The following is a 20446-nucleotide window of genomic DNA, read 5'->3' as shown; positions in this document are numbered from 1 at the left end:
CCTAGATTTTTTTTTTTTTTTCCTCATATGCCCTAATGGTCAATCTTTACATTGAAATAAAAATGTCACGGAAAAACCCTAGGACAAATGACATAAAGACTTACTTTAAAATCAAAATTGTTCAGCAAGGGTAACAAAAATCGTTCAATGAGAGGTAAAATAAGACCTATTACTAAATCAATGCCAAAAATATATTTTACTTTAAATTTGAAAACATAAACAACTAAAACATTATTCAATTTCAATAGGCTTTAAGTTATATTATTCCTAATTTAGAACAAGCAACACAGCATACATACTCCGTGGATTTGTGAATTTAAACAGATTAATAAATGTCATAGAAAATATTCTGACAAAACGTATCCTTCTTGCTAACTCCTTAATTCATTACTCTTGGGGCAGCCAGCTAGCTCCTGTGATATAACAACTCTTGTAGTTGGAAGGGATATTGCCTTTGGATCAACAACATCAGGACTGAGAGCACCCACAAGGGAGGAAAAGAAGCCCTGTTTCATTGCCACGGGCATCTGTGAGGGTTGCCACAGACAGCAGCAGAAAAACAGACAAGGGTGGGCCAAGGAGGGAATATACTGCAGGATATTTTTCAATTTGTGAAGTACTGCTAAGGATCACAGAGCAGTACTGGCTAATGTGGCAACTAAAATAAGAATAAATTGGTAACTCAGTGGCTTCAATGCCTCACGGGTGTATTCTAACATAACAACTCAGTGAACATCTGAAGTTCTTTAAGATTTATTCTAACATTCAAAAACACAGGTAAAATCATACCAACTTCACCCCAGTGGAAAGGATTAGTGCTGCCTGTTGTGCAGTTATACACCATGATGTTTCTTGGTCTGCAAAGACAAAGATCAAAGCAATGAAACATAGAAAGAGGCTGGACTTATCCAATCTAAATCTTATACAATATTCAAGTAGGAAGAAATAAGGATGCTGGGTACCTTTTCTACATTGATTATTTTAAAAATTAACCTTAAAGGATTAATTTTTGTGTCTGAAGGACTATATAAAACTACCCTTTTTTCCCCTCCCCTACCAAAAAAAAATTATTAAAAAAAATTGTTTTTCTTTTCATGTTTTTCTTGCTTATACTAGCAGGACTATCTGTTTTTAAGTGTAACAAAAACGACAAACAACTACAGCTCGTCCTATCTCAGAGGCTCTAGTTTAAAAAACTTACGGGCTGAGTTCTCTTTTACCAGAAACAATATACACATATAATTGTATCTCTCCTTTTCTGGGATATAAAATACAGACTTAAAAAAAATAAGGCAGTTTATTGATTAGGAAAAAAATATATTAAGAGTTACCTGTAAATGCTACTACTCCCTTTTAAAAAGAGGCCTGAGTTGATTCAAGCTGCTCTAGTGTGCCATCTCCGAGAATTTCAGATTTTTTATACATTGAGTTTACACCAAGTTTTAGTTTGGATTTAAAAAGCAACAGGGGGTGGTAGGGTTTGGGGGTTTTCTCATTTTTAATCCCGAATGAACTTGTCCCATCCTGTAGGTAGTATATGAAAATTAACATTAATTCTTAATTATAGCTAATGGAACTACTTGCTATATTACCCGTGATTAAACCAGTTCTTGCAATTGGAAGTGGTAATACCTATACATATCAGTAAGGATTAATTAACATTAGTCATTAGCTCCGTTTTCCCTGTGCAGTTACTACATATTTAACAAGTGACATTGTCACCTCATATACCTATTAACTCCGGAATACCAGGCTGCCGCAAGACTCGTGTTGACAACTACATCTACAGGAACAAGATCTGCAAGGGCATTGTTGGAGGCACGCATTGTTCGAAGAATTCCTTTCCCTGCCTTTGTTGAAATTAAAAAAACACCTTAAGATATATAAGCCAGAATGCATATATAAGACATACAGAAAACAGAAAAGTATGTAGAATATTAAATCAATCAAAAGATTTACTTACCGCAATAAAGAGACCACTTGGTCCATTAAAGTTATCAATCCATCCCTAATACAAAAGTTAAAAACAGAGTGAGCTTAGAAATATTATAAAACTAGAGATTTATTATTTGAAATCTACAACCCCATATGTATACTTAGCAGTTTTCTTCTAAAAACTAAAAGACTAGATTCAGGCCAGAATCTCTCTCTCCTTCCTAAACAAAAGCAGTCTGCCCTGAAGTCATTTTCAGAGAGTTACCTCCTCTTCCATTAATTAACTCTCTACAAAGAGAATTTTATAAAAAGGAGTTTATACCTGTCAAACATTTTAGCTAAATTAAACTTGCACAAGTTTGATTCTGTGCTATTTACTGAGGCAGCATCGCGAGATTAGGGGGAAAAGGGAAATCCTCCTCAGAATAAAACAGAGGAAAAGAGAACACTTGTCAAAGCAACAAAAAAGACTATACTTCCTATAATTATAGAGACCCAGATTTTTCCTAAATCAATTCATCTGTTAGTTTATATCATCTTACTCCAGGGATTCATAAATACCATAATGTCCTGCTTTTCCACAGCAAATTATCATAGAAATGTCTTATACCTTTCTTAGCTTGTGATCTATACAGGGAGAAGCCTACACGTTGGAAGGCTTTCCTCTTTTTGGTACTAAAAAGCAAATGAAATAAAACAAGGTCCTGAATATTTTCAGCTCTATTCCCTTCACCTCCACAAGGGAAACTAATCAGTAAATAATTTTAAAAGCCAACAAATGTTGATGTGTCAGAGGCCAGTATCTTGTCAGTCACAAAAAAAACGCGTAAGGCGAGGTATGCTTTGACTCCAGACAATATCACAGCCTTTGAATTAATTTTTAGTTAAGATTTTTAAAATGTTTACCTGCATTTCTATATCCGTGGCATTACATTACAAATAAAAGTACCAAGAGAAGTGTCTCTATGAGAACAATTTTGCCACAGTAAGCCACGCACAGTAAATAACACCTGCTCTTATATCAAACAACTGCCAACTCTTTTTAAACAGAGACAAAACTTATAATTCTCAATTCCATTATTTACAAAGATTTCTAACAACTTACTGGAAAAGGTTCTTTCCAACTGGCACCAACAATCGATGGCCTTACAATCGCCACATTTAGCTTTGCTCCTTCTTGTTGTACAACATATTCTGCCAATGCTTTCGTGTATATGTATGTATTAGGTCTGTCTCCTATCAATTTTGGTGTGATATCATTTACCAGGCCATCATCCATCCACCTGGTTAACAAGGAAATTGCATGCAAAAATATTTTCAGATGTTTTACTATAAAATCAAAACCACTTAACTTTGCATATTCAAACGTATCTGTTGCTCTGACTCAATTGATTTGACAACTTTTACTAAAAAAAAATAAATGGAAGTTAATCTTACTTTCATTAAACATCAACTACAAGTCCACATCTCCTATATACAATTTCTACATCCAAAAAGGTCTGAAAGCCACGAGTTCTTTCATAAATAATATGGTAGGTAGCAATAACTGATCTCAACTGATCTGTGGCCTTGTAAAAAATACCACTTAGGGTAAATATTCATACACTTCAAATATGTTTGATCAGGGGTACTATCCCAGATCTCATTATTTCATATTGCATAATACACAGAGATTATATTTCCCTTCTGAAGTCCAAATAAATTCCAAAATTTAGATTTCATATTAAGAATTATAGACCTGTATATAATGACCAAAACAGCATAATATGTTGCAATAAACAGCTGCAATGAACATACATTTACAATTAATATAAAAGATCTAGTGGTCTAAGTAGTTCATGTATAAAGCACTAAAAACTGTTATGTTCTCACCAGCGAGACTAACAAATACTAAAGTAAATGATCAAAATAAACTGAACCATGCTATAAAAATTCAACTAGCAACCTACTATGAAGTCACAAAATTCCTCCAATTCTCTCAATATCTCTGAAGAAAAGGTCCACTCTGATCCTATATAAAAGGAGGGTGATACACTAGGTGAGATCCATGGTCTTTCCAATTCTCCATTTCCAATTCCATTATGTATGTACCTGTCTGCAAATACTCTTCCTTACTGTTTATAATGTTATACAGACTTGTACACTTAGTGTATTATCACACTCAAAAGATACCCTATACTAACTGATGAGGAAGCACAAAACAAATTATTAAGGTAAGCTTTCTTCTGTATGTGGAAGTACTTTTTGTGTGTGGGAGAAAAAGAACCTAACAAAATTGAAGGGAGGTTGCTACGCAACTTAGGAACAATTCCACAGTGGACAGGAGCCTTGAAAAATGGAACAGTTGCTACATTACAACAACAACAATAACAACAACAAACTGGCTAAACCAAGGAGACATTAGGCAGGAAGACTTATCACTGGGAGTTGAATTCATAAAGCCAATCCGTGAGTTACTCTAAAATTGTCTGTTAGCTACATTTCTTTGTAAACAAAGAAAGGAGGTGCAGAATTAGAAGGTTACAAGCTCTTTCTCAGAAACTTAGATGTTTGGATATACCAATTGCTAAAAGAGAAAAAGTAAAAAGCTTCATTAACTTCTGCATTCAACTTCTCCCAGAGATATTAAACACTTCTGACTACTGACCTGTTGAGACCATGAGGTAAACATCTGGGACCATCTAAGAAATGGGAGTTAGAAAACAGAAACCAGGGAATTACAAGAATGTCTTGGTAAGCTCCCATTCTTATTTTACTTATTTTCTTACAATCTGTCTGTTTCCTCACACTGATTAGCAGGAAAGCCTTAAAGAAAAAGACTTATTATGTGCTTATTTTAGGAGAAAACTTGGAGAAGCAATGAATACTCTATAGTGCCCTTTGGAAGAAGATAATAAGAGAAAGCAGGGGACAATAACTGAAAGTGGATAGGATTTGGGGGACGAAAGAAGGCCTAAGGGAAACAGACAAGAAAAAAAAAAAAGAAGCCCACAGGGCTATTATATGAGGATTAACAATTATGTTATGTTATATGAGGATTAACAATTATGTTTAGATATGATGTACACGGGAATTTTCTATAATTCTAGTCCATTAAAGAAGAACAGACCCTACTTTTTGTTTTTGCTCTGATTCTGTTTGTTTGTTTCACTTTATGAGAAAGCGCAGCCCGAAACAAATGAAATCCTGGCCATGCAGACTTTATCGTGGATGAGCTGTTCAGAGACCTTCCTCCAACCATCACACCTGGTCAAAAGTTCAAGCTCAACACTGACTTCACCATCAGTCATGCAGATATAAATCTATACAATAAGCAGCACAGAGTAGGTGTGTAATAATTTGTTGAATAAGAAAGAGATAAATGTACACATACGTGTAGGTGGAGAGAGAGAAGAGAAGTGGAAAGAAAGAGAGAGAAACTGAAATAGACCAAGAGACACATATAAATAGATAAAACTTTGGCTCCAAAGTTTGGGGATCAAAGCCAAGTGTGTATAAATTTAAAACAAACATACTCTAAAGAATCAATCAGTTTCTTGGGATCCACAGGAGGTGGATAGACTACTTCATCAATATGCTTTCGATTGCAGTAGGCATATGCTGTTGATACATGCATGAATACTTCCAAATTCTTCATTTGTTGTGCAAGGAGAATAAGCTGACGTGTAGCAATCACATTTAACTGAACAGCATCTCTGTAAAAGAAAAAGTGACAATGAAAAATTGGGAAGCTTTCCCAGTGAAAAATTCGAAAGGAACTGATTTCACCTGCTAAAAAAAAAAATTAATTTCCATTAGGAAGACAGAGATTTTGGTTTCTTTACAACTGATCCCTTAGGTCTGATTTTGTGTATTTTATTTCAATATAAAGAGCATCCATTCTATCCGTTGTGTTTAAAAAGAAAGATTTTCTGATTATAAAATAAATCTTATAGTAGTATTTAAAAAATAAAAGTACAAATTAAAATTTTTAAATAACCCAGAAATAAAAACAGAAAACTTCAGTCTTTGGCTTTTATACATACATTTTGAAGCCATGTTAGACTTCTCTTGTACTTTGATTTTTAGAAGTATACTGTTTCAGGATGTGGAATTACAAAAGAGAAGAAAGCAGAATGGTTAAGTAATTTTAAAATTGTAAGGCAGAGTCACCAGTAAGGCTAAAACAGTCAAAGAAAACTCAGACACATGAAGTTATATTATAACATATAATCCAGAATACGTTTGTTTCCCTGTGTAGTAATTAATCCAAACACTTTAAAGACTAGCTTATAAAATTCAAAGGGGTATTATAATAAAATGGGTACATTTTGTCACAAGATTCAAAAATGACCCATGTATTATTCTATTCTTGAAATTTATTCAAAGTAAGTAATTTCACAAATGCAAAAGTAAATATGTAGAAAACTAATCAATGAAGCATCATCTAGTAATAGTGAAAGCCCGGATATTCACTATGAATGAAATGAATAAACTTCAACAAAGTAGTATTTTATCACAATCAAAGAAAAGAGTCATTTAAAATAATTATATGACAACTATAAAAACATGGGATATCTGCATGAATGTTTTTTAAATATACACATTATAAAAAGTAAAGCAGGATTAAGAACAAGACTCTAGAGTAAGACCTGGCTTCAAATTCTGACTTGGCCTACCTATCAGCTAGCACTGGGTGACCTTGCATCATCAGTCAAGCACTCAGGCCTCAGTTTCCTCACCAGTAAATGGGAACTATAACAGAGTCTACCTACTAAGATTTGTATAAAATTAAATGAAATGAAAAGCTTGCAAGTATTTAGCATTATTCCTCAATAGGCACTGAAACAGGCATTCAGTAAATATTACTAAAGGTAATGAGATGGTGGATAGTTTTGCTTTCTATTAACCTTTTCTATTAAAATTTATAGCTTGTTACTTGAAAGGGGGGAAAGTTGATATAATACCAGTAATACTGTGCTAAAACCAGCAAAGTAATACATTGTTGATAACTACACTGATAAAACTGATCCAAAAGAGATTAAGACAAAGTAGTAGCAGGAAGTATAAAAAGGATATAATTATTCATCTAGTTAACCTACTGAAATTATCTTGGAGGAAAATCTTGACCTAACACTAATTTTTCAAAGAAAGAAATAAAAATTCCCTAAATTTGCTATATCTAGGGAACAATACATAAATTATGGCATATCAACATGGTGGAATACCACCACATCACAAAAATTTTAACAATGAAAGAAATTAGAAATGTGGAAATTGCTTCCCTAAATCAGAAATCCTACGTTTACGTTTTATGTTCAAAGAGAGACAACAAAAGAATTTGTTTTAAAATAACAATCAGTGGTTTTAAGTACTTTCCAGAATTCTTACATTTTCAGTACTTAAGAAGAAAAAAAAAATCCAATTATTTTAAAAGGCCAGGATAGGTCACTGATAGAATCTGGTCCACTTGACTCTAAAGCAGGGCTTTGATGTCTATCGCCTTTGCACAACAGTGGGGATGGGGAGGGTACTGACTTGGAAGAGGTGTACAGAGAATATTCTGTTACGGGTTCCTGAGGACGGGACAACAAGTTCTGGGTCACCAAGAACAAGAAATAATTCATGAGAGAAAAACTCCTGTGCATGATTTTTTCTTTAAATTTAATAGAATCCGAGGGTTCATGAAAACACACTAGAAGGATTTTTTTTTTTTTATGAAATAATTGGTTTGAGATTTACAACCAGGAGTATAGCTTTTTTCTTCCTTATCTCAAGTGAGGTGGGAGGGAATCTGTTCAAATGGAATTCCAGCAAAAAAGACATTTCACAGAAAAGATACAGTCCACTGGACTGTAAGGCAATAAGCTATTTTCTTTTGCATTTGCAAAACAATGAAGCTAGGGAGAATAGTGTTTTGGGAGCAGTACACAAAGGATATTCTGTTACAGGTTCCTGAGGACGGTGACAGAATTTCTGGGTCACTGAAAATAAGGAATAACTTCAGAGAGAACACTTGTGTACCTGTCTACTACTCCTGTACCTGAGAGCCCAAACCTGAAGGCATATTATGCCCCCATAAATAACTTTTAGTATCTCTGCAACGCTAATAATCTCGCTCTATTTTACCACCATTCAATTTCTACTCCACTGAACTTCAGGCTGAGACCCTGACATGTTAGATCAGAAAGCATTTAATACTAAAAATATGTGTGTGTGTGTGTGTGTGTGTGTGTGTCTGTGTCTGTGTGTCTGTGTGTATAAAATATTCTCACGGTTTGATTATATGGAGTCATAAATGCATCTTAAATAACATTAGCTTTTGGAAGATGGGGCAAAATGAACAAATCTTTATAATTATGATCCCTGTCATTAACACGGACATAGAAGCTGTTCCAAAAAAAAAGGAAGAATTCAACTTTAACTGCCAATAAATTTTCTTGTTCATCTATCTTGTACAGACATTCTGGACTGTTCAAAATTTGCATTGATAGGGGCGACTGAGTGGCTCGTCTGTTAAGCGTCCGACTTCAGCTCAGGTCATGATATCATGGTTCATGAGTTCGAGTCCCAAGTCAGGCTCTGTGCCGACAGCTCAGAACCTGAAGCCTGCTTTGGATCTGTGAGTGTGTCTCTCTCTGCCCCTTCCCCGCGGCATTCTGCCTGTCTGTCTCTCTCTCAAAACTAAACATTAAAAAAAATTATACAAAATATGTGTTGATAATACTAAGACTTTATACCAGAGATCTCATGCTTGCCATGACAGACACCTGAGAGCTTATTAAAAATGTAGACTGGGGCACCTGGGTAGTTCAGTCAGTGAAGAGTCTTGATTGGCTCAGGTCATGACCTCACAGTTCCATGAGATCATGCCCCACATTGGGTTCTGTGCCAATAGCACGGAGCCTGCTTGGGATTCTCTCTCTCTCTCTGCCCCTTCCCTGCTCATGCTCACTCACACTCTCTCTCAAAATAAATAAACATTAAAAAAAAAAAAAAAAAGAAAAGAAAAAATGTAGATTGTTGGACCTCACCCTCAGACACCTTGTAATATCTGAATTGAAGCCTAGAAAACTATATTTTAAATAAGCTCCGCAGGCCATTCTGATATCTCTTTCCTCCTTCCCCACTTCTGAGAAAATGCTTCCTAAGTGAGATCTCACCACTACTACTGCTGATTTTTTTTTTTTAATTTAATGAAAATGCAGACACAGATGTCTAGGGACCAATTAATCAATCTTAAGGTAAGAGACCCAGACGTCTATAATTTAAAATCATACCCAGAGGTCTTGCTACAAATTAAGATTCCCGGGTACTATCCCAAACCAGAGGGTCTGAATTTTGCAAGTATAGTCTAAGATTCTGCATTTTTAACACATTTTCCAGGAATTCCTAAGATTCATAATGCATTCTTTTTTTTTTTTTTAATTTTTTTTTTCAACGTTTATTTATTTTTGGGACAGAGAGAGACAGAGCATGAACAGGGGAGGGGCAGTGAGAGAGGGAGACACAGAATGGGAAACAGGCTCCAGGCTCTGAGCCATCAGCCTAGAGCCTGACGCGGGGCTCGAACTCACGGACCGCGAGATCGTGACCTGGCTGAAGTCGGATGCTTAACCGACTGCGCCACCCAGGCGCCCCTCATAATGCATTCTTAAGTGGAGAGTTGATGCCCTTAGACTCAACTTAGCTTCTTGATCTCATCATCCATCTTCACTTCTACTCCTTTCTTGACACCTACTCTCCTATTCATAAAGTTCATAGTCACATATTCTCATGTTCCAATTGCTACATCTCTGACATCTCACACTAGTTTCTTGATACTCTCCTACTCTCAACTACACAGGCCCTGTCCGACCTTCACTTTCCTTATTCCTTAGGGGCACCAAAACCCAGGATCAACTATTTCAGAAACTCCCTTCATTATCCTCAAAATCACTCTCTCCTCATCTTTTTCAGGTCAGTATTTCTTTATAATGCATAATCTTGATACCCACTTTTTCCCACCTCAAGGTTTATAAACCACCATATCTAAAACTAAATGAGCTCTACTGCCTCTCAATTCTCACAGCACTTAATGTATGTTCTTCAGTAACTCCTTATTTTCCATGCTTTATTATGATTATTTAAGCAATCCATCTCCCTTATTAGACTATATGGACTTTGCAAATAGGATCTCTGTGCAATTTATCTTGGTTTCTCCCAAAATACTGGGTATAATATTGGAAGTATAATCGGGGTTATTTTTTGCCCTGGCAATAAAGGCTTTGTGCCATTTTTTATTTGTGGGTTAACTTAAAAAATGATTATAAAGAGTAACTTTTTTAAGCAGTTATTATATACCAAACTATGGTATTTAAAAAAATTTTTTTTTAATCATTATTTATTTTTGAGAGAGAGACAACGTGTGAGGCAGGGAAGGAGCAGAGAGAGAGGGAGACACAGGATGCGAAGCAGGCTCCAGGCTCCGAGCCATCAGCACAGAGCCTGACACGGGGCTGGAACTCACGAACTGTGAGATCATGACCTGAGCCAAAGTCGGATGTTCAACCGACTGAGCCACCTAAGCGCCCCCTAAACTATGGTATTTTAGAATGTATGGCCCAAATCTAATGTTGCAATATTCCCACTTACATGTTAATATCCATTAAAACTGCTTAACAGAAAATAATTTCAATGTAATGACTAAGGTTAGGTCAGTAAATATAGATGCCTTGACAAGGCAATAGAGTTTATAATTCATCTATAATTCCCATTCCACTATGAGATCGCTAGTAAAAGAGAGAATAATGAAAAGATTTCCCTTTCGTTAATGGTAGCCCCGTTTACCCTGAGGAGGACAGACAGAAGGAGAAGGTTCCTTGAAAATTTGGTTCGTAAGTCACTTTGAGGAGTTTCATCCTAATTAATGTTGCCAGTCTGCAAATCAATTTCCCATTTAAAAGCACCTACAGCACAATTATCCAATAAACATATACCTGTTTTTCTTGAAAACAGTTTCATAAGGCTGTGTGAATTTTCTGTTGGTTATGAAAAATAATGAAAGCTAGAACTATGGGGGGAAATATCTGTTAGGTTGACTATTTAATACTAAAAACCTACCTGTAATCACACTATCCAAAGATAAGTGGCAAGTATCGAAAGATGTTATCTAAATACACATATATGGGGGCGCCTGGGTGGCGTAGTCGGTTAAGCGTCCGACTTCAGCCAGGTCACGATCTCGCCGTCCGTGAGTTCGAGCCCCGCGTCAGGCTCTGGGCTGATGGCTCAGAGCCTGGAGCCTGTTTCTGATTCTGTGTCTCCCTCTCTCTGCCCCTCCCCCATTCATGCTCTGTCTCTCTCTGTCCCCAAAATAAATAAACGTTGAAAAAAAAAAAAAAATTAAAAAAAAAAAAAATAAATAAAATAAAAAAAAAATAAATACACATATATGTACACACATCTTTTATGAAAGTGAGATTCTACCATACCGCTACTAAGATTCTTTTGTCACTTTTGAATCATGAACACATAACGGCTGCACAGAAACAACTAAAAATAAATAAATTATTATCACCAGATAATAAAAGATAAAGTCAAAGTTAAAACTAAGGTATGTAATTCCAAAGCTCATGTCCTTTCTGGTACACTCAAATATAAAATGGACTTGCCCACGATATCACAGTGGTAACATTAGCACAGAATAAAATAATGCATGAGAAAATACCCTGAAAACTATAAAGTACAATTAAAGAAATGTAAGTGACTACTACAGTGCCCTCACCTGGAACATAGGCAAAACATATTTTAACGCTTTGGCACTGAACGGTCACATTATATATATATAGTATCAATTAAGGTTTATACTTCCATATAGAAGACTTGATGAGAAATAATCTCAAAACCCTTCATAATCAAAATTTAACTTAAAAACATTCTAGGAAGGCCTCAAGTAACTGTGAAACCTAAAATAATCTGCACCATTTTAACTGGCATACAATCGACCATACAATTAGATTAACATTATAAAATGGTATTTTTGAACATACCATCAAAAAGAATCCTTTGAATAAGCACCATTTTTCGAAGTACATATTTGTTAGATTTTTTTTTAAAAAAGTAAACATTTAAAAAGCTTTTTTCTCGAAAAGGTATCTGGACAGGGGCGCCTGGGTGGCTCAGTCGGTTGAGCATCCGAATTCGGCTCAGGTCATGATCTCGCAGTCCGTGAGTTTGAGCCCCGCATCGGGCTCTGTGCTGACAGCTCAAAGCCTGGAGCCTGTTTCCGATTCTGTGTCTCCCTCTCTCTGCCCCTTCCCTGCTCATGCTCTGTCTCTCTCTGTCTCTCAAAAATGAATAAATGTTAAAAACAATTTTTTTTTTTTTTTTTAAAAAGAAAAGGCATCTGGACAGAAGTCCAGGTTATTTTTCTAATTAAACTCATGTCCAATGTAGCCTATCCCTAACACTGCTGCCAAGTTTTTTAAAAAAAACACAAGGTATGACTTAAGTTTATAAACCATTTTATCTTATGCTACAAAACCTGAGCCTCATTTTTTTCTAATTTTCAGATGGGTATGTGTGGAGTGGAAAAATAAATCTGCTGGGGTATAGGCTTCTGAAAAAGTGGAGGAAGAGGAAACAAACACTATTAGTTGTTAAAACTAACACTCCTACTGAAGGTAAATTTCTCTTTCTTCTACTCTGTGCTTCCCTGCCCTACACTTAAATTCATGGCAACTTCTTCTAATACACAGACACTAGCTATCCAATGTCTTTAAATTGATAACAAGGAGAAAAACTCCTTTAACACTCTTTAGGTCACCAAAAGCTACAATTGACACAGGGCAAACAGTTTCAAATCACTTTCAAAACAATTTGACTAAAAATAATTCAAATAGATCTTTTAACTATGTTGAAGTTCACATATCATATAGTATCTTTACTTACCTTAAATTTTCATTAAACCTTACTGTAGCTGCACAGTGGAATATAATATTGATAGAATCTATGATGATCTCTTTATCTTCTTCACTAAGAGCCAGTTTAGGTTGGGTGAGTTCACTGTTGATCGCTATAACTTTCTCTCTAAAATCTGGATTTTCATCTCTCAATCTGTCAAAGAGCTATCCAAGGGGAAAAAGTATTTTAGGGCAGTATTTTTCAACTTTCTAAAACCCATTAGCACCCCACCAAGGATCGCTATTCTTAAAATGCCAGCTAAGTTCATCCTAAAATTTCTATTTTTAATTGCCATCATTCTGTATATAAAACACCCTATGAAGCCCACATTATTATCCCCATTTTACAGATGAGGAATCTGAGATATACAGAGGTTAAGTAACTTGCCAAGGACACAGAGCTGGTAGTTTGCAGAGTCAAATCTGAACTGTTCACGCCTTTGCTGACCAGATTATATTGCCCCTCAGACTTAAACAGTACAGACATTAGGATAATGTTTAAAATGATCATTCAAATTTCTAAAATCCAGATCTTAATATATCACTTCATTTTATTTTTGGTTTTACTCCATTTCAGTTGATTACAGTACAATACCATTATTCGTAGTCTACATAAAATCTGAGACCAAATTTTAAGGGAAAAAAGAAAGTACGTTGAAGGAAAAAAAAATACTGGTAAGCAAATATGCAGATTAGACTCTGGACAAACTTGAGAAATAGCATATATACAGGATTCTAACCCAAAAATTCAATATTATTTAAGTATTCCAGAAGGAATAAATTAACTAAAGATTCAGTTAGATCCCAAAATGATTACAATGTAAAGGCACATTCAGTTGTGAGTCAAATTTAATTTTTCATCCCAGATTTTACAGAAGAACACTGAGGCTATCTCCAGATCCCTCCTCTATTACACTTTGACTCTCCATTTCATTTCAAGTCCATACTTGCAGTTTAAGCAGAGATTCTCGATCTGGAAAGAAAGTCTATAGACAGCACATATAATTTTCACTTTCACTTCCCTTCCACTACTGTTAGCTAGTGACTTCAATATTAATGTGTTCTTATATTCATTATTACATATCTACCAAGTACTTCATATGAGCCAGGCACCTTCTAGACACCGAGAAAACAAAGCAACAATCTTTGCCTCAGGCTCTTTAGAGTCTGATTGGAAAAATCAGACAAACGAACAATTAATATACAGTGTTAAAGGTAATAAAGTAGGGTAATATTACAGTGCTATGGGACTGCATGGGAGAAACAACTAACCGAGCTGGGGAAGGACCAGAGATTATAAAGTTGAAGAACAGTGTTCCAGGCACAGAAAGCAGCATGTATAACCACCTGAAAGTGAGACAGCATTTATGTTTGGGGAGTTAAAAAGAAGTCAGTATGACTTGGCCAATGACTCAACATGAGGGATAAGGAAATGTGAACTCCACAAGGACAGGGACCACATCTACTTTGCTCAGCACACAGGTTGTAAATAGCCGAGCACCTGGCAAGATGCAGACATGATGAACACGCTTGTTAAGTGAATAAATTCATTAGGTGGAAAGCACTGGAAAAGCAAGAATTACAGTTACGGAGATACAAGTTCAGTTTTCTGAAGGTTGGGTGTGAAGTGCCCATGTGGCATCCAGAAGACAGGTCTAGTAGAAACAACTGGCTCCGTGGGTCTGGAGTTTAGGGAAGAGAAGAGCCAGGCCACCCAAATAGACTTTACTACCCCCACACAGGTAGCCCTGGGAACAGACGACCACCCAGGTAGCAGCAGTGATGAGCACCCAAGGTCCAGACTAGATGAAGCTTTTTCCAAATCTAATTTAAAATATAACCATTTGTCTCACATAAAACAGAAGGTGCTGAGTAATCACCTAACTGGATCTAGACGAGATCAAGGCCTAGGACAGAACTCTGTAGAATATCAATATTTAAGGGGCAAGCAGAAAAAAAGCAACCTGAAGAATGATCAGAAACGTACTTTTAACACCTTGAATTTACATTTTTCATTCTCCCAGATTGCCAAGGACCTTTTAACTCCCCATCGTATCAGATTATCTCCACCACCAAGACAGGCTCATGCTGTTTCACAAGTTACATCTCAAACCTGATACTCTTCCATTTCTAGCTATTTATTCAATACTATGTCTTCCGGTGCTTTTAATTCACCGGTACCCCAATTAGTTCCTCCTTTACTATGTTCACTAATGCCCTCTTTGATATACTTTATTCCCTTTCTAGAATTTATTTTGTGGTTAATTATTTTAGTTAATCATCACCATCTTAATGGAGTTTCCTTTCCCTGAGACATTCATCAGTGGTCTGGGGAATTTTCCTTGGGGAAATTGTACCCCCCAGGGAACATCTGGTGACATTTGGAGACATTTTTGATTGTCACGACTGGGAGTGTGGGGGGAAGGGGCTTCTGGCATCTAGCAGGTGGAGTCAAGAATGCTGCTGATCACCCTACAATGCACAGGACAACTCCTGATAACGAAAAATTATCCTGTCCAAAATGTCAATAGTTTGAGAAACTGTACTATAAGACAATGTCCCACTACAGCATATGCTCCTAGCCTATGCTCTTTACTCCTGTTTCAAAATCATAGCAGGCTTTACCTTTAAGTTTCTTACTAACTTCAAGTGTGCATTCATTGATACTTGACATAAAAAGAACTCATCTTATTGATTTACTAGCAATGCTATATACATAATAGGGAATGAGTGGCCTAGGATTAAGCGGCAGGACGGACCAGGAAGGAATTAAAGGCATAGATAAAATGACACAGTTTTATGGATTACTTTAGTCAAAATTTAGACAAATATATGAGGACAAAGTATCTTTATACTGAAAATAATGGTCATATGTTTTGGTTAAATCACATAAGTTCAATAAATTTCAGGCTTTAATAAGTGTAAGGTATGCTTTCTCTTTACAAATTAGACTTATTGTGGAGAAAAGTCTTTAGATCCACTGCCCTGGAGGCCCCAGAGGAGATGCCCAAATCTTTGACATTTTACCCGGCCCCAATTCCAACCAAGACATTAACTTCAATAACTGTTCCTATTTGGTCTCTCTTGACACTTCTATACCCTCTCTTCTCTCTTAAAAACTCTCTAACTTGTATGCAGTCTTCATTATGGCAAGGATTCTAACTTATTTATCCCTCCATTCAACCCCCTACATCAATCAAGTTCCCAGCACTGAATATGCACAGTAAATGTTTTCTGAAATATAAAAAATGAGTAACAATGAATCACATCCTACTAGGGGAGGGAGTAATCAGGAAGGGAATTAAAGCATACTAATTACAAGTGACTAAAAGGTACTAGATAATACCTAATAACTAAAAACTTACATAGTTACTGCACTAAACTTACTAGCAATGAATGTCAGATAATCTAATTCATTCATTCTGAGAGAATTCAAAGCTTAGGATTATGAAATAATTTTACTCCAGCTCATTTCCATTTTTTCTTAGCAATATTTTTCTAAAGGTTCAAAATACATGACATATTCTCATCTCCTATATTAACCCTCTGTCATCATGTTATTTGCCCAATAATAATATGTGACTTTTCTACTTCCTAATGCTGTTATGGGAAGCAATCAGTGCTTACAAATTTTTAAGTGTTATCACAGCACAGTGTTTCACAGCACATTAGGTAGTTAGAAACTACATCTTCATTATTATTATTCTGAATACTATTTAAAATATCTAGTAATTACAAATAATATGTTCCAAATATTCTGAAAACACATTAAGTATGTACTATATAGCTATTTTAGAACTTGTTATACAATTTTGCCCATCACAGAGGAAACCTTTCTTTCTCCTACTGATCACAAGTCATATCCCATTTATTACCATCCTGCACGACTTTTTTTTTGGTACTAATTTTTTCAGGACACTGAAAAAATAAACTGAACTGTTGATGATTACAGTAATTACACATACACACATTCTTTTCTTTCCTCCAAGTGATCATTTTCTACACTTACCTTGCCACTAATAACTTCTTCTACTCGCTCTTGGGGTGTCTGTCCCGCTTTCTGCCTCACCAAAACATACACTGAATTCACCTTAGGACAAGACCTCAGCAACTTTTCCAGAAGTACCTTCCCTAGGAAACCGGTAGCTCCAGTGAGGAGGACATTCTTGCCTTCATAGTACTCTGGGATTGAAACCATTCTGATCCTAAGGAAAACACAGCAAATAAAGATCAGTTCAAAGATTTGTTACTTCTTATGCACTAAAAATCTCTTGCTATTCAAATAAACAGGCAAAAGTCAAAGTTGAATATTAGCAAAAGTGGACTTTAACCTCTGGTTAACTGTAGTAAAGTGGAAAGAATAACGGACTGCAAAAGTGATTTCTGGCCCCTGTGTTTTCCACCTGGATCACCTCAGACAAGTCACTCACCTTCTCTGGGCCTGGGTTTCTTTAGTCCAGTTTGTACTAAATGACTTCTAAAAATTCCTTCCAGCAATAAGAACTCAAATCTTCACTTAAACCTCAGTTAAATCCTACACACAAATGAATTCTATTTCACTGTCTCCAAAAGGATTTATAACACCAAATAGAGGTCAGCAGCAAGACTCAATTGTCTAGCTTGTATAACATGGCAGGGTATCATATTCGCCTATCATCACCAGTTGGAACAAGAAGAGGTAACATCAAGTCCTTTCTCTTCCATGTCTGTAGTGACAATATATCCAAAAGGTGCTTAAATCTCCCTTTTAAAAAAGTCATAGTAAGAAATACGTGAGCTGAATTATCCCCTTTGTCCAAATTCCACTAAAACAGCAGAAAAGATAGTATACTAAGAGACTGAACAAACAAAAGAACCATGATGAATGGAAAAAAACAAGATGCAGAAGGATTCATGCAGTATGTCACTATTCAAAGCTCAAACCCTTTCAAAACAATGCTCTTTGTTGTTCAGAAATGCACACACAAGATGATATTAACAGATGCATGAGAGGGAGTGCAATACAATCAGAGAATAGGAACTTCAATTTATGTTTTCTTTAAGTTAGGGAGTAGATACACGTGTTTTATGTTCTAACTTTCACAGTTAAAAAATAATAAATTCATAACATCTAAAGATAAGAAATAGACCCATTAAAGAGCGGAAGGGAGGTGCCTAGGTGGCTCAGCCAGTTGGGCATCCGACTTTGGCTCAGGTCATGATCTCATGGTTTGAGAGTTCGAGCCCTGCGTCGAGCTCTGTGCTGACAGCTCAGAGCCTGGAGCCTGCTTCGAATTGTGTCTCATTCTCTCTCTGCCCCTCCCCAACTTGTGCTCTGTCTCTCTTTGTCTCTCAAAAATAAATGTAAAAAAACTTTTTTTTAATAAAAAAAATAATAAAATAAAATAAAAACAAGCAGAATGGAGAGAAGGAAAGAATTTCTAGAAGAAAAAGATAAGACTAAGTTGACAGAAAAGCCATAGCAGAAGAAATAGTAACCCAAGCAAAGCAAGCATAGGAAAGGACTTATAAGGAGGCAAGAAATGTCCCAATTCCCTGAACAGAGAACACCAAGCCCAGAATCAAGAAACTGAATTAAAAGGGTGCCTGGGGGGCTCAGTCAGTTGAGCGTCAACTTCGGCTCAGGTCATGATCTCACACTCGTGGGTTTGATCCCCATGTGGGGCTCTGCACTGATAGCTCAAGAGCCTGGAGTCTGCTTTGTATTCTGTCTCCCTCTCTCTCTTCCCCTCCCCTACTCACACTCTGTCTCTCTCTCTCTCTCAAAATAAATAAACATAATAATAAAAAAAGTTTTAAATAATAAAAAAATAAATAAACTGAATTAAAGCATAGGGAAATCAGGGGCACCTGGGTGGCTCAGTCGGTTGAGTGTCCAACTCTTGGTTTTGGCTCAGCTCATGGTCCCAGGGTCCTGGGATTGAGCACCGCGTTGGGGTTCTGTGCTGAGTGTAGAGCCTGCTTAAGATTCTCTCTCTCTCCCTCTCCCTCTCCCCCGCTTGTGTACACTCTGTTTCTAAAATAAAAAAATAAAATAAAAGTCATAGGGAAATCAAGGGAATTAAAGGATTGCTCACAGAACAGCAGAGCCACTCAAGACAGCCTTACTTCCGGTATAAACTTGAGTTCCCAAGGCTTAGTATCCAGATCTGCTGAGAAGAACATCCAGCATGGGTGCTAGGGACAAAAGAAAAGTAGGGCTGAGCCTGACATTGCTCCAGACATCCACAAATGGTGGGGGAGGTGGAGAATCAAGAGAGAGGAAACTAAAGCAACGAAAGAAAAAAGTCTCAAAGCACTTGAGCCCTAGAATAAATTTTAGGTCCTAAGCCTATCTATCTGGCTGCTGTTGGCCCTTAAAACAAATTCACAAAGGGGCGCCTAGATGACTCAGTCAGGTAAGCATCCGACTTCGGCTCAGGTCATGATCTCGCGGTCCGTGGGTTCGAGCCCCGCGTCGAGCTCTGTGCTGACAGCTCAGAGCCTGGAGCCTGTCTGTGTCTCCCTCTCTCTATGCCCCTCCCCTGCTGGTGCTCCGTCTCTTTCTCTCTCAAAAATAAATAAACATTTAAAAAAATAAAAAATAAAATAAAATTACTATAAAACTTCAGGTGACTGGGTAGCTCAGTCCGTTAGGTATCCAACTTTGGCTCAGGTCAAGATCTCACCGTCTGTGAGTTCGAGCCCCACGTCGGGCTCTGTGCTGACAGCTCAAAGCCTGGAGCCTGCTTTGGATTCTGTGTCTCCCTTTCTCTCTGCCCTTCCCCCACTCATGCTCTGTCTCTGTCTCTCAAAAATGAATAACGTTAAAAAATTTAAAAAACAAATAAACTCACACAGGATTCTGCATCAGTAATCTCATTTAGAGAAAAGCTCTTTTGGAAAAACAGACCACAAAAAACTGAGAGGAAGCCAGCCAGTATCAGCCCCCAAAACCAACCACCCTGATCCTTCATAAACATGACTAGATAACCAAAGATCACCAGATATTTAAGAAATACCTAACAAAATTAAGAAGAACCAAAATGAAAAGCAACAGAATCAACCACTAAGGAAACAAGGGCAATAAAATTTTAAACAGAATTTAAATTCTAAAGAAATTCTCCAAGCCATTCACAAAAATACTGCATCCATAAAATAGCAAAGTACATGAAAAAGGAACAGAAGAATAAGAAAGCACTTGAAAATCCAAAATCCAGATGTATAGAGAAAATCCAATAAACACATAAATAAACTATTAGAATTAAATGAAGTTAAGAAGGTCGCTAAATACGAAGTTTATATGGAAAAAAGCAAATGTATTTCTATACATCAGCAACACGGAAAATGAAGTAACAAAAAACTGGAACCACTTAAGATACCATCCCAAACACCAAAACACTATGGAAAACAGCAAGTATTAAGGAAGACACAGAGAAACTAAAACCCGTGCACATCGCTTGTGGGAACGTGAAATGGTTCAGCTGCTATGGAAAAGGTAGTGGCACCTTAAAAAGTTAAACAGAATTATACAACCTTGCAGTTCCATTCTGAGGCATACGCCCCAAAAACTGCCAACAGGTACTCGAACAAGTACATGTACATGCGTG

The 20446-nt window shown here is 36.6% G+C and overlaps 1 protein-coding gene across 3 annotated transcripts in view; it reads right to left on the bottom strand.

Annotated features, from left to right (window-relative positions):
- Nucleotides 1–20446, bottom strand: part of FAR1 (fatty acyl-CoA reductase 1) — a 78729-nt gene that overhangs the window by 20656 nt on the left and 37627 nt on the right. For all 3 annotated transcript variants that reach the window (XM_047876924.1, XM_047876923.1, XM_047876922.1), the window contains 7 exons: nt 16867–17062; nt 12847–13022; nt 5451–5630; nt 3041–3218; nt 1964–2008; nt 1732–1850; nt 790–857 (listed from right to left, as the gene is read on the bottom strand). In XM_047876924.1, coding sequence (XP_047732880.1) covers nt 790–857; nt 1732–1850; nt 1964–2008; nt 3041–3218; nt 5451–5630; nt 12847–13022; nt 16867–17055 — 955 coding nt within the window. In that variant the 5' untranslated portion in view covers nt 17056–17062. The remainder of the gene's footprint in view (nt 1–789; nt 858–1731; nt 1851–1963; nt 2009–3040; nt 3219–5450; nt 5631–12846; nt 13023–16866; nt 17063–20446) is intronic.

Source organism: Prionailurus viverrinus, chromosome D1, assembly GCF_022837055.1.
Source record: "Prionailurus viverrinus isolate Anna chromosome D1, UM_Priviv_1.0, whole genome shotgun sequence".
NCBI classification, from domain to species: domain Eukaryota; kingdom Metazoa; phylum Chordata; class Mammalia; order Carnivora; family Felidae; genus Prionailurus; species Prionailurus viverrinus.
This window is presented reverse-complemented; position numbering and strand designations above follow the sequence as displayed.